The sequence below is a fragment of the Hippopotamus amphibius genome, chromosome 2, assembly GCF_030028045.1.
Source record: "Hippopotamus amphibius kiboko isolate mHipAmp2 chromosome 2, mHipAmp2.hap2, whole genome shotgun sequence".
NCBI lineage: Eukaryota > Metazoa > Chordata > Mammalia > Artiodactyla > Hippopotamidae > Hippopotamus > Hippopotamus amphibius.
In genome coordinates this window covers 116883867-116899330 of record NC_080187.1, presented here as the reverse complement: position 1 = coordinate 116899330, position 15464 = coordinate 116883867, and the positions used below count along the sequence as shown (strand labels likewise).

The 15464-nt window shown below is 39.1% G+C and overlaps 1 protein-coding gene across 1 annotated transcript in view; it reads left to right on the top strand.

Moving 5' to 3' along the window:
• Positions 1-15464, top strand: part of LOC130844445 (rho GTPase-activating protein 20-like) — a 36360-nt gene that overhangs the window by 616 nt on the left and 20280 nt on the right. The window contains exons 2-5 of the mRNA XM_057720689.1: positions 406-573; positions 4892-5041; positions 7457-7498; positions 8131-8215. Of these exons, the coding sequence (XP_057576672.1) occupies positions 406-573; positions 4892-5041; positions 7457-7498; positions 8131-8215 (445 nt within the window). The remainder of the gene's footprint in view (positions 1-405; positions 574-4891; positions 5042-7456; positions 7499-8130; positions 8216-15464) is intronic.

The following is a 15464-nucleotide window of genomic DNA, read 5'->3' as shown; positions in this document are numbered from 1 at the left end:
ATCTATATGAGGCCACAAATTGTCCTATTTTGGGTGGTTGTTGTTGGTGTGTTGGTGGTGGTGGTTTTTACCTTCTTGTCCTACTCTCTACCTTTGGCCTCTTGGTTCTCCTCTTCCTAACAGTTCCTGACCAGCTTTGCTGCTTTCTTCTTTTCCCCACCTTTAAGAGTCCACACGCCCCAGGGTTTTGTTCCTGAAACTGTTCTCTGTCCATATCAACTCCCTAGGTGACCTCATTTCTTTCAGTAACTTTCTATAACTTACTGACTCCTGAGTTTGAGCTATGAAGCCCTGTTTGGGAGATTGAGTCTAATTTTTAGAGGTGTGTCGAGCTTGACATTTAACATGAACTCCATCACACATCTGACCAGCGACTAGCTGTTCTATGGTGTTTGTGTTTTGCAGGAGAAGCCCTTCCGTTGAGGTGGACACCCACAGCCAAAATACTACATCCTCTGAGGGAGCCAATCATACCCTGCTGATCCACAGCCCCGTAGAACTCAAAAGAGGCTGGAGGAGGCAGAAGCAGCACCTCTTCTTATACAGCGATGTGTTGCTTATATCTAATACCAAGTGCGTATACATGACATGCTCTCCCGAGGATCATAAAATTGCACATTCGCTAACCCTTATTGTAGGAAAATATGACAGTGTCTCTCTTGCCTGGGGCTTGCAGACAGATGATAAAAATAAGAGGGGGAAATTACAGATTGTGATGAGTGCTTCTGATACAAGGGAGATAGGGTACCGTGTAGAAGATGGGACCATCTTAGAGAGGGGTTGTGCAGGAGAACCTCTCAAGGCGGCAGCCTCTAAACTGGACCTGCGGGGTGAGCAGCAGCCACCATCCCCAGCCAAGGTGCATGAGTCTCCTAGGCGTCTAGGCCCAAGTGGGTGCGGCTCAGTCCCCTGGAGGGAGGAGTTCAGGGGAGGCCAGTGTGACTGGAGCCTGAAGCAGGGGGTGTGACATTAGATGTGATATGGTAGTCAGGTCACAGAGGGTCTCCACAGGCCTGGAAGGGGTTGAAATACTATGCTGAAGGGTGTTTAACTAGGATAGGAGCCATATCTAGTGTATATTTTTAGCAGAATTTTCTAACTATTGGAAGATGATGGACTTTTGGGTAAGCAAGAGTGGAAGCAGGGAGACTAGTTAGAGGAGGCAACAGTCCTGATGAACAGGAACAAAGGCTCCATCGTGGGGTTGACAGTGACAATGAAAGATGAGGCCAGACAGATCTGGAATACATGTTGGAGACAGAACCAACTGGGTGCACTTTGCTCTCAACCCTGAATACAAATGCAACGAATACCATAGACTTGGTGGCTTAAACAACAGAAACTTATTTTCTGATCGTTCTGGAGGCTGGAGGTCCAAGATCAGGCACCAGCGTAGGGAAGTTCTAATGAGAGCTCTCTTCCTGGCTTGCAGATGGCTGTCCTCTCACTGTATGTTCACATGGCATTTCCTCAGTGCATGGATGCGGGGAGAGTGGAAGAAAGCTCTCTCCCTCCTCTAACAAGCCCACCAACCCTACTGGATTAGAATCTTAGCCTTATGACCTCATAAGCCTTAATTACATCCTAAAAGCTCCATCTCCAAATATAGTCGTGTTGGCAGTGAGGGCGTCAGGGTGTGAAGGTGTTGGCAGGGAGCGGGGGGAACACAATTCTTCCATTGCAATAACTAGCAGGACTGAGTGCCGCCAACCTTGCACAAATTTTCTCCACAATTTTTAGAAAACTACCTACAAGATCATTCCCATAATACATTTAGGTATAGTCATGATCATTATTAATATGAAAGAAAAATTTTTTTTTTTATTCCAGAAAGAAACAACAAACAAGAAATAGCCTTCTGTGATAACAAATGTACTTCTTCCCTGTCGTGCCTCATCTTTTTAGATGGAGGACCGTGTTATGCCCTGAATCAGTCTGTTCCAATTAATAATCTGAGTTTAGCACCCAGTTTTTCCATTTGCCGTAAGAAGGGGTGGAGGGAATGAATGAAGTTTCCTTTTACCTCAGCTCACCTTCAGACTTCAGGTGAAAACTCACTCATCTTTAGACTGATGCTACAGAAATCAACACAAATGGAATAAACAGCTGATTGCTACCTATGTAGTTGGTCAGAATAAGTAAAATTTAGCTTGTATGTAATAATAAGGGGGATTAAAATGTTTATTTCTTCACAAAGAAATATTTCTCCAGTTGTGTGGGATGTTAATATTCAGTGAAAATTGTTTTGAGGTTTTTGTCCTTTCTTTTTCATACTACATACACTAGAAAATTCTGTTCTCAAGAATTAAACTCAGATGAAACCTTCAATATCACTTTTGATATTCATTAGAATGCTTAATAAGTTATTTTTCAAATAAAATTATTACCTCTGTTGTTTAGAACAGGATCTGCTTTGTAAATACTAAGATATTAATACTAGTAGAGGTCCATGAAGAATTTACAAATGGGAAGGGACTGTACGTAGCTCACACCGTCTTTAGACATCACTATCCTCATGTTTAGTTATTGAAGAATACAGAAACAATGAAAAATGAATTTTATTTAGGTCAAAAGATGACGATTACTATTAATTTACCAGTGAAATGACAGATACTTAGAGAATACACCACAATCCCTTCTCCTAAGCATCTAAGGGGACACCCCTGTGTAAAGAGAAATCTCCCTAGACTCCTATAAATTCCACAAACCATTGGGGCTTACTCCCTGGTATAAAGGTTGAGGTAAAGGAAAGGAGAGGGGTATCCATAGTAAGGGACACACGATAGAAATGAAAACTGCAGCCCTCCTCTCCCTTCTTCTCGAGTTAGTTTACATTAGCTTTGTTCTTTCTGACTTCTACTGAGAAAATCTCACTGAGTTGTGACTGAGTGTGAAGAAACACAATGAGACCCTAGGAGAATCACTGTAGTATAAAGCTTTGTTGTGATACAGTTTAAACATTTCCAAGCTAGCATCTAGCTCTGTTGGTATAATATCATGAGATATATCATCTCACTCCACAAATAAAAGAACAATCCCATCAGAAAGCCTGGTGGCTCTGTGGGAAGAGGTGGGGCTGAGGACAGGCAAGAGGAGGAGGCTTCTTCAGGGACCTACAGGTCAACACCCATGGAGGCCAAGTGGTTACGAGCACAGGCTCATGAGTCAGGTTGTCTGAGTTCAAACCCTGTTTCTGCTGCTTTTGGCAATTCACTTAACCTCTCTGTGAGTTTCCTCCTCTGTAAAATGGGGCTAAAAAAGACTGCCTGGTGTGGTTGTTTGACAATTAAAGGAAATAGTGTTTATAAAATATTTACAACAGTGCTTGGCATATGGTAAGTGCTCAGTGTTACAGGAGAGTGGATACCATGCTCTGGACTTTTGGATAACTCCTAGGTTTGGTTTCAAGGGAGTGGATAATTTTGGCACTTCATTTCACTAAGAAGAGAATTACTGAAATGACTTTTGCAAGGTCAGTGTATTGGGAAGTTTCTGCACAGTACTTTGGGTGTCAATACACATGGATATCTACATCAGAAAAAAAAAATCTATAAAATCCAGCAGATATGTGTCTATCTTCCCCATTGGCCATATATTTTTAGCTTCATAATGTCTTTAGAATTACTATGTAGAAAAAGAATTTTATCTGATAATTGTGTTTCATAGAAATCTTAAAATACACAGACATAGGGTAAAACTGTTGAAATTAAGTGTAGAAAAAAGCCACCTTGAATTATAAGGTATGTTTCCATATATATATATTCATAGTGCCCACTGAATCTAGATTATCCTTCAAGTGGGCTTCCTGCAAAATTATTTTCATTTCATAAATCCCACTGAAGAGTTGTAGCTTTAACTGTTCCATGAATCAGTAGAGTCACAGGGATTTCTGCACATGCGGTGTCTTTGATCTCATTCTACCTTTAGTGTTTCTACATGTGGTTCTGGCTAGTGGGGAGTTCCAGAGCAGTGTGCCCAAGTCCCCTAGGCATCTTTCATAGGACTTGTAAAGATCTAAATCCTAGGCCCACCTAAGTGTTAAATTTGTGAATTAACCAAAAGATATGGTAGTTTCCATATCAGAAGTCAAAAGAGAATCAGCAGAAACTGTCAGAAAGCAGTTTCACTGGTGACAATCACCTTCTGACTCCCCAGAGATAAATGGGAAGTATGTCTATCACTTATACATGAGACACCCTAGCCACTGGTCTGAGATTGACTGACTGATTTTTAAGTTGGGGTTCAGCCTGTATGCTAACAGTTTTTCAGTTTTAGCTACAATCAAAGAGAAAATTGTATGAACAAAATCTTAAGAAAGGAAACTTAAAATAACCTATACTAAAAAATCTTTTTAAAAATTAAGGTTGAAAATGTATTTTAAATCTCTCTAATCCCAGCTTTTATTTTGCCTGTCTCTGCTAGGAAAAAGACTGTATAATTATTTTTACAAACCATGTACCATGTATCTTTGTTCAGCCCCTCAATACTTTTTGAAGTAAGCAAGACGTGAATGTATAATAAATTATAATTACAAAAATACATATATAATATATAGTGTCATAAATAACAAATATAAGAATGAGTTAATGGTTCTCTAAAAAAAGCTCTAAAATATAAACGATGGTCCATACTCAACACTCAACATTCAGAAAATGCCTATTTCCTGCCATCGAGGAAGTGTTTTCAGGGCCTTCCTGGACCAGCCTCTGCTCAGCACACACTTTGAAAAGGTCTATCAAACTACTCGCTATGCTGTGCACACAGAGTAACAGAGATGAAGGAGACATGCTTTGCCCTGGAGCAGTGAGAACTAGCATCCTTAGCATGAACACAGCTTCTCCCATTACATTTAAGAAACAGACTAACAGAAGTGTTGTTTGGTTCTTTCCAGGTATAAAAAGAACTTTAAGGTAAAAAATGAAATACCGCTGAGCACCATGTGGACTGCCAACTGTACAGACAAAGTTGGTGAAGCCAACATTGGTGCCAGGAAGTCCTTTGTCCTAGGCTGGCCCACGGTGAACTTTGTGGCCACCTTCAGGTAAGACCTACAGCTTGGTCCTGTATTTGTAAGGGTTAAAAAAGGAAAACACTGAAATCTGATCGTATATCACGCCAGTGACTCACCTTTTGATAGCCCATGACACCTGTATGCCTTGTACTTTCCCCAAAAACGGTTTTTATGTGCAAATACGTGCATATTGATCATAAATAGTGGGAACTACTGGAATAACTTCCTTTGGTTTTGACCAGCGGTTTTTCAATGGGCCATGTGAGCTTGGGAAGTTGCATCTTCATGTGTTCATGGTGTTCGTGTATCTGGAAGGAGGAGCATGAGAGCAAGACCCTAGGAACCCGCTCCAACTTCCTGCCCCCTAATCTCAAGGGAGTATCTGTGTCTTTAAATCACTAGAATATCTTTCTTGAGCAAGTACAATTACATTTGAAAAACTGACTTTATATTCCCAAATTAATTCCCTTAAAAACAGGATTTAATTAGACACATAACATTCATCATTTCATCAAATACTAGGTCGCCTAAATTGCTGTGTACAGGTAATCTTATTTGGTGTCTGCAGAGGGGTGACAGTCTAAAACAAAGGTATGATTTCATGGAGTACAGGTCAGTTTTCCAAGACGCATCCTTAGGCTGGAGTGAGGATGGGGAATGTGGACATCCTAGGTCGACACTGCTGGGTTCCCAGGGGTCACGCAACACTTATGCCTGCCCTTCGGGAACAACCACACCTCAAGTCTCATTCTTATGCACACTGAGTGCTCATCACAGGCACTCAACACTCCTCTTTCTTGTCCCCCCCGCCCCACTCCACCAAAATCTCTGGCACCATCACAAAGACAGGACAATGAAAATGTTGCCAAGTTGTTAATTTATACTCTATTCTAGAATGCAGCTGTTGACTTCAGGAAAGTTTTCAAAGCTTTTTGGGAAGAAATATGATTTGTGTCATTTTCTACATGTCTACTTTCCATGACTTACTTCTCGAAAGATTATCAGCTCCTATGGCTTAACATCTTTTCCATGTTGCAAGTGAAAGGAAGCAGTTTCAACTGGGAATATTCAAAGATTATGATAAGGGAGGGTCCAAGATTCTTGTTTTCTAGTGAGGGGGGAATGCGAAAGGCAGGTTCACACGTGTCATACTGGCTAAAAATCTGTGTAAGAACATATACGGCATGTATGACAATGCCTGGCACCTAGCGCTTTTGCCATTGGCTGTTTTGCTCTCCCGCAGACTGCCATGAGTAATTAGAAGCTGTGTCATGTACATATGTCAGTTGCGGAGATAAGTGGGCATTTCCACTTCCTGATTAAAACACGTCCTGAAATGGTGATGGAGGGGGCAGGAGCAGCGTTGCGGACAGGAAAATAAAATGTGGCAGCCCCTGGAGAACATATATATTCTGGGTATATACCCAAAGGAAATGAAAACACACATCCACACAAAAATTTATACACACATGCTCACAGAAGCATTATCCACAATAGCCAAATAAACAAGCCTAAGTGTTCATCAGCTGATGAATGTATAAACAAAATGTGGTACAGGGCCTGAGGGTGGGGGGATGGGGAGTGACTGCTTAATGGACACTGGGTTTGCTTTTGGGTGACGAAAATGCTCCAGAACCAGATAGTGGTGAGGGTTGCACAATACTGTTAATGTACTGAAGGTCACTCATGGTCAATTTTATGTTATGTGAAATTTACTACAATAAATAAAAGCTAGTAAGTGATAAGTCCACACATGAATGAGACTTAAAACATTTTCAGCTTTGGATAGTAAATGCTGCACAAACTTTAGCAGACAAACTACTACTCTTTAATAACTTAGCAGTAGGTAGACTGATCTCGATCAGAGGATCACAGTACTGAAAAACGTGTTTTCTAGAAACTAATTTAATGTATTACAATCTGCTATACGCTATACACATAAAGGAATAAAATACTGTAGGGTTTTTTCCCTAAAAAGATACTCTTGTTTCTGGGACAAGACAGTTCCATCCAAATGCCAGTTCCTAAGTATGATGTAATCTGAATAATAATGTTCTTTATACCTGAATCGCACTTCCAGCTGCAAGAACACTCTGAGGTATAATTAACCCTTCTTCAGTTCTGAAAACTGAAGCTCAGAGTGGTTAAGCGACTTGCCCGTGATGACACAACTTGCATCACACAGCTGCAATCAAGTGTTTAGATTCCAAACCAATTTCTCTTAAGATCTACTTGCGATCGCTGTAATACTGCTTGAAAAAGAGCAGAGTCCATCCATCAAAAGCCCAGTTATGAGGAAGGTACAACTTACCCATGCATACACATCGGTTAACAACTGGCTGCTGATATTTTTATCTGGAATGGCACTTGATATGTTAGTACAAGTCTTAATATGTTAGTGTAAGTATTTCATGTAATTTTTTCTCCCATTTTTTAATATTACAGTTCTTCCAAACTAAAGGAAAAATGGCACTCTTTCCTTCAAAGGTATTTTGTATACGTATCTTAAATCTTTAATCCATGATAGAAGAATACAAATCTCTTCAAGGCAGTGCCCCCAAACTTTTCTCCCTCTCTTTGGTAGGAATTGTTAGACTACCCTCTTGTGTAGATTTATCATGGCTCCTACTGCAAAATACTGTTCTCTCATTTACATGTATGTTCTGCTTATTTTTGAGGAAGTTCTGATTATCACTCTCATCTTTCCCTTTTCTCCATCCTGATGGCCGGAGCTACCATTATTCTCAAAACATATATTAAATTTCCATAAGTGCAGGTTACTGACTGTACTGAATGATTCTCAAAGCAACGGCTACTTCCTACCCTTGAACCCAGGAAGGCACTGGGCCTGCCAATCTAGGCAGGAAAGCTTTGAGGACTGGATCTGCTGCCCACATCTCACATGACAAAGGAGACCTGTTATTTTCTGGGTCATATCTTATTTTCCGGAAACATTTTTGCATATTTTCTTCCAACCCCTAATTTGATTTTGTTGAGTCTATCTATATGCTTTGAGAATAAAAAAGACTATTTAAAATGTTAGCAACACAGATTGATTTGAAAATAAGCTAATAGCTAATTTGTCTACTCTGTTTTGGGTTATTACTGAATTTTATTAGGTACATCAAGTTAGCCAAAGAGAAGGACCAGCCAAAAAGCATTCCCCTCAAAATCTTCACTGAGGACATCAAGAACTGTGCCTGTGTAAGTGTTTTTAAGATCAAACATGAAATTCCAAGTTCTTGGCTTAGCAAAATGAAACTGATAGAGATATACAGGAGAGAGCAAGAGAGAGAGAGAGAGATGGGATGGGTGGGAGGGAGGGAGAATGAAAGAGAGTGGAAAGAGAGAGGGAGTATTTAGAAAGTACTATGTGGGAACATGTATTTTCCTATAAAAATGTGTGTCTACACACACACACACACACACACACACACAAGGGTGAGTCAGAAATGATCTGCACTCTGGCTGTAGAATTTAACTTTCAGAAAAGACAAATACATCATTTTTCGATGTAATCCCCTCGCTTTTCAACACACTTTGTCCATCTGTCAACAAGCTTTCGTATTCCCTCATTAAAAATGTTCAAATGCACTGCTGTCTTCACTTCTTCATCAGAAGTGAATCTGGCTCCTTCTTGATGGCTAACACTTGTGTGACCTTCCTTGAACTCCTCTATCCATTCATACACACTTCGTCACAACAAAACACTTTCTCCATACTGCGCACAAAGTCTTCGATAAATATCGGCACCGGGTACACCCTCAGAGCACAAAAAACAAATCACTGCACGCTGCTCTTCTTTTGTGCAGATCACAAGTGGGGCATCCATTTTTGCTTGCACTGCAGTTACAAATGAACTGATGTAACACGTTCACACCTCCACACCAGTGACTGGGGAGACAGTAGCCTTGAACAGAAAGCGCTGATAAGACAGTACAGCCAACAGAAGTTTTAATATAACCGGAGTGCGGATAATTTTTGACTCTCCCTCATAAAAAGTGAATCCTAGGCAATATGAAGCAAGAGGAATCCACGATAGCTACACTGTTTAAGCATGGAAAGAATACTGACCGTTAAGTGTCCATAATATTTCTCTGGATTCTTCTAATAACGACTTTAGTGGTTCACTGTAATAAAGTAATTTTCATAAGCAGGTATTTCCTATTGAAATTAAACATTTTTTCTTCTAATTGTTGCTACTTACATACATTGTGGTTTGGATTGTTTCCACAGTTTTTTTTTTTTCCTGTGATGTTTTTATTTGGAATAATTGCAAACTTACAGAAAAGCTACAAAAATAAAAATAGTGCAAAGAATACTCCACATACCCTTGACCTAGATTCATCTATTTATGAACACTTTGTTCCATTTGCTTTATCATTTCTCCCTCCCTCTCTCTCTCTCTGTAGGTGTATGTGTCTAACTATTTTTGAGGGTCATACATACACCATGGCCCTTTATGCTTAAATACTGAGGTATCTCCTAAGAATGAGGATCTTCTCTCATATAACCACCACACAGTTATGACCTTTACTAAATTTAACATTGATGTAATACTTTAATCAACCATTCATGTTCCCATTTTGTCAGCTGACCTCAGTGCTGTCCCCTTTCCAGTACAGGATCAAGGGGATGGTGTTGCTTTTAGTCATGTCAAATGCAGAAGTCTTCTGAAAGGTCTTTCATTCTGAAGAATGTCAGGATCGAATTGAGCTGAAAGGGATGACACTCTGAAATTACCAGCATATTTCTACCTGATTTTCTTTACGCTGTTGGAGAAAAAAAAAAAGTCACACCATTAGCCCCAGTTATCTGTATATAATTTAATTGCTGAACGTGTACTGTAGTAGCCAAAACATTTACAGTGACAAGATATTCTGGGTATTTTTTATGACATTCTGTTCTGCTCTAGTTTACAGTAGCTCTAGATCACACAAAATAGTATTTGCAGACAGAAGAAGAGGTAGTTTAAGACAGTTATTTCCTGGCCAACAGCAAAAGCCATGCAAATATTCTGATCTGTTTCTGAGCACCAGATAAATGCAATGGTTGAGGGAGATGAGACTAGAGAGTTCTCCTGTAGCAAAGCCCACTCTTTATCTCTGCCAGCTTTGATTTGTGGCAGCGGGTTACACTCAGAATTTTTCACAGAAAATCAACTTGAAATTTTAAAAAATCAACTTTATATATAATTTACACAAAATAAACATTTCTGATGTTTTTCATTCCTGAAGATCCAAGTTTCCCTCTGGTACTACCTCATTTCATCCTGAGGAAACTGTCCTTAGCTTTTCTTGTACAGATCTGGTGCTAACAGATTTTCTTAGTTTCTTTTATCTAAAAATGTCTTTACTTTGGGAGACTTCCCTGGCAGCCAAGTGGTTAAGACGTTGCCTTCCAATGCAAGGGGTGCAGGTTCAATCCCTGGTCAGGGAGATAAGATCCCACGTGCCTCAGGGTCAAAAAAAAAAAAACAAAAAACATAAGACAGAAGCAATATCATAATAAAGTCAATAAAGACTTTTTAAAAAGTCTATCTCACCTTAACTCTTTTTTTTTTTTTTTTAATTATTTTATTTTATTTTTTTGGGGGGTACACCAGGTTCAATCAACTGTTTTTATACACATATCCCCATATTCCCTCCCTTCCTTGACGCCCCCACCTCGATTCCCCCCCACCCTCCCTGCCCCAGTCCTCTAAGGCATCTTCCATCCTCGAGTTGGACTCCCTTTGTTATACAACAACTTCCCACTGACTATTTTACAGTTGGTAGTATATATATGTCTGTACTACTCTCCCGCTTCTTCTCAGTTTCCCCTTCACCCCCTGCCCCCTCCCATACCTCGAGTTCTCCAGTCCATTCCCTGTATCTGCTTCCCTGTTCTTGTCACTGAGTTCATCAGTACCATTTTTAGATTCCGTATATGTGAGTTAGCATGCAATATTTGTCTTTCTCTTTCTGACTTACTTCACTCTGTATGACAGATTGTAGTTCTATCCACCTCATTACATATAGCTCCATCTCATCCCTTTTTATAGCTGAGTAATATTCCATTGTATATATATGCCACATCTTCTGTATCCATTCATTTGTTGATGGGCATTTAGGTTGCTTCCATGTCCTGGCTATTGTAAATAGTGCTGCAATAAACATTATGGTACATGTTTCTTTTGGGATTATGGTTTTCTTTGGGTATATGCTCAGGAGTGGGATTACTGGATCATATGGTAGTTCTAGTTGTAGTTTTTTAAGGAACCTGCAAATTGTTTTCCATAGTGGTTGTACCAACTTACAATCCCACCAACAGTGCAGGAGAGTTCCCTTTTCTCCACACCCTCTCCAACATTTGTGGTTTCCAGATTTTGTGATGATGGCCATTCTGAACGGTGTGAGGTGACACCTCATTGTGGCTTTGACTTGCATTTCTCTAATGATTAGTGATGTTGAGCATCTTTTCATGTGTTTGTTGGCCATCTGTTTGTCTTCTTTGGAGAAATGTCTATTTAGGTCTTCCGCCCATTTGTGGATTGGGTTATTTGCTTTTTTGGTATGAAGCTGCATGAGCTGCTTGTATATTTTGGAGGTTAATCCTTTGTCCGTTGTTTCATAGGCAATTATTTTTTCCCATTCTGAAGGTTGCCTTTTAGTCTTGTTTATGGTTTCCTTTGCTGTGCAAAAGCTTTTAAGTTTCATGAGGTCCCATTCGTTTATTCTTGATTTTATTTCCATGATTCTAGGAGGTGGGTCAAAAAGGATGTTGCTTTGATGTATGTCAAAGAGTGTTCTGCCTATGTTTTCCTCTAGGAGTCTGATAGTGTCTGGCCTTATATGTAGGTCTTTAATCCATTTGGAGTTTATTTTTGTGTATGGTGTTAGGAAGTGTTCTAATTTCATTCTTTTACATGTTGCTGTCCAATTTTCCCAGCACCACTTATTGAAGAGGCTGTCTTTTTTCCATTGTATACTCATGCCTCCTTTGTCAAAGATAAGGTGCCCATATGTGTTTGGGCTTACTTCTGAGTTCTCTATTCTGTTCCATTGATCTTCCTTTCTATTTTTGTGCCAGTACCATACTGTCTTGATCACTATGGCCTTGTAGTATAGTTTGAAGTCAGGAAGCCTGATTCCACCAACTCCATTTTTCCTTCTCAAGATTGCTTTGGCTATTCGGGGTCTTTTGCGTTTCCATACAAATCGTAAGATTTCTTGCTCTAGTTCTGTGAAAAATGCCATTGGTAATCTGATTGGGATTGCATTAAATCTGTAAATTGCTTTGGGTAGTACAGTCATTTTCACGATGTTGATTCTTCCAATCCAGGAACATGGTATATCCCTCCATCTGTTTATGTCATCTTTGATTTCTTTCATCAGTGTCTTAAAGTTTTCTGCATACAGATCTTTTGCCTCCTTAGGCAGGTTTATTCCTAGGTATTTTATTCTTTTGGTTGCAATGGTGAATGGGAGAGTTTCCTTAATTTCTCTTTCTGCTCTTCCGTTGTTCGTGTATAGGAATGCAAGAGATTTCTGTGCATTAATTTTGTATCCTGCTACTTTACTAAACTCATCAATGAGTGCTAGCAGTTTTCTGGTAGAGTCTTTAGGGTTTTCTATATATAGTATCATGTCATCTGCAAAGAGTGATAATTTTACTTCTTCTTTTCCAATTTGGATTCCTTTAATTTCTTTTTCTTCTCTGATTGCTGTGGCTAAAACTTCCAAAACTATGTTGAATAACAGTGGTGAGAGTGGACACCCTTGTCTTGTTCCTGTTCTTAGAGGGAATTCTTCCAGTTTTTCTCCATTGAGAACAATGTTGGCTTTTGGTTTGTCATATATGGCTTTTATGATGTTGAGGTAATTTCCTTCTATGCCCATTTTCTGGAGAGCTTTTATCATCAATGGATGTTGAACTTTGTAAAAAGCTTTTTCTGCATCTATTGAAATGATCATATGGTTTTTATCCTTCAATTTGTTGATATGATGTATCACGTTGATTGATTTGCGTATATTGAAGAATCCTTGCATCCCAGGGATAAACCCCACTTGATCGTGGTGTATGATTTTTTTAATGTGCTGTTGCAGTCTGTTAGCTAGTATTTTGTTGAGGATTTTTGCATCTATATTCATCAGTGATATTGGTCTGTAGTTTTCTTTTTTTGTGACATCTTTGCCTGGTTTTGGTATCAGGGTGATGGTAGCCTCATAGAATGAGTTTGGGAGTGCTCCGCCTTCTGCAATATTTTGGAAGAGTTTGAGAAGGATAGGTGTTAACTCTTCTCGAAATGTTTGATAGAATTCACCTGTGAATCCATCTGGTCCTGGGCTTTTGTGTGTTGGGAGATTTTTAATCACTGCCTCAATTTCTGTACTTGTGATTGGTCTGTTCATGGTTTCTATTTCTTCCTGGTTCAGTCTTGGAAGATTGTATTTTTCTAAGAATGTATCCATTTCTTCCAGGTTATCCAATTGATTGGCATATAGTTGCTTGTTGTAGTCTCTCATGATGTTTTGTATTTCTGAGGTGTCCGTTGTGACTTCTCCTTTTTCATTTCTAATTCTGTTGATTTGCATCTTCTCTCTTTTTTTCTTGATGAGTCTGGCTAATGGTTTATCAATTTTGTTAATCTTCTCAAAGAACCAGCTTTTAGTTTTATTTATTTTTCTTATGGTTTCTTTCCTTTCTTTTTCATTTATTTCTGCTCTGATCTTTACGATTTCTTTCCTTCTGCTCATTTTGGGGTTTCTTTGTTCTTCTTTCTCTAGTTGTTTGAGGTGTAAGGTTAGGTTGTTTATTCGATCATTTTCTTGTTTCTTAAGGTAGGACTGTATTGCTATAAACTTCCCTCTTAGAACTGCTTTTGCTGCATCCCATAGGTTTTGGGTTGTTGTGTTTTCGTTGTCATTTGTTTCTAGATACTTTTTGATTTCCTCTTTGATTTCTGTAGTGATTCCTTGGTTGTTTAATAGTGAATTGTTTAGCCTCCATGTGTTTGTATTTTTTGCAGTTTTTTTCCTGTAATTGATATCTAGTCTCATGGCATTGTGGTCTGAGAAGATGCTTGATATGATTTCAATTTTCTTGAATTTGCTGAGGTTTGATTTGTGACCCAAGATGTGATCTATCCTGGAAAATGTTCCGTGTGCACTTGAGAAGAAAGTGTAGTCTGTCGTTTTTGGATGGAATGTCCTATAAATATCAATTAAGTCGAGATGGTCTAATGTGTCATTTAAAGCTTGTGTGTCTTTATTTATTTTCTGTTTGGATGATCTGTCCATTGATGTAAGTGGGGTGTTCAAGTCTCCCACTATAATTGTGTTACTGTCGATGTCCCCTTTTATAGCTGTTAGCATTTGCCTTATGTATTGAGGTGCTCCTATATTGGGGGCATAGATATTTACCATTGTGATATGTTCTTCTTGGATGGATCCCTTGATCATTATGTAGTGCCCTTCCTTGTCTCTTGTAATAGTCTTTACTTTCAAGTCTAATTTGTCTGATATGAGTATTGCTACTCCAGCTTTCTTTCGACTTCCATTTGCATGGAATATCTTTTTCCATCCCTTCACTTTCAGTCTATATGTATCCCTTGGTCTGAAGTGGGTTTCTTGTAGGCAGCATATAGAAGGGTCTTGTTTTTGTATCCATTCAGCCAGTCTGTGTCTTTTGGTTGGAGCATTTAATCCATTTACATTTAAAGTGATTATTGACATGTGTGTTCCAATTACCATTTTCTTAATTGTTTTGGGTTTGTATTTGTAGGTGTTTTCCTTTTCTTGTGTTTCCTACTTAGAGAAGTTCCTTTAGCACTTGTTGTAAGGCTGGTTTGGTGGTGCTGAATTCTCTTAACTTTTGCTTGTCTGGAAAGCTTTTGATTTCTCCCTCAAATCTGAATGAGATTCTTGCTGGGTAGAGTCTTCTTGGCTGTAGGTTTCTCTCTTTCAGGACTTTCAGTATATCCTGCCATTCCCTTCTGGCCTGCAGAGTTTCTGTAGAAAGGTCAGCTGTTATCCTGATGGGTTTTCCCTTATATGTTGTTTGTTGCTTTTCTCTTGCTGCTTTTAATATTTTTTCTTTGTGTTGAATTGTCGTTAGTTTGATTAATATGTGTCTTGGTGTATTTCTCCTTGGGTTTATTCTGTATGGGACTCTCTGTGCTTCTTGGACTTGGTTCATTATTTCCTTTCCCATGTTGGGGAAGTTTTCCACTAGAACCTCTTCAAATATTTTCACAGACCCTTTCTTGTTTTCTTCTTCTTCTGGGATGCCTATAATTCGAATGTTGGTACGTTTAAGGTTATCACTGAGGTCTCTGAGGCTGTCTTCTAGTCTTTTTATTTTTTTATCTTTTTCCTGCTCTGTGGCGTTTATTTCTTCCATTCTATCTTCCAACTCACTTATTCGTTCTTCTGCCTCAGTCATTCTGCTGGTTAGAGCATCTAGAGTATTT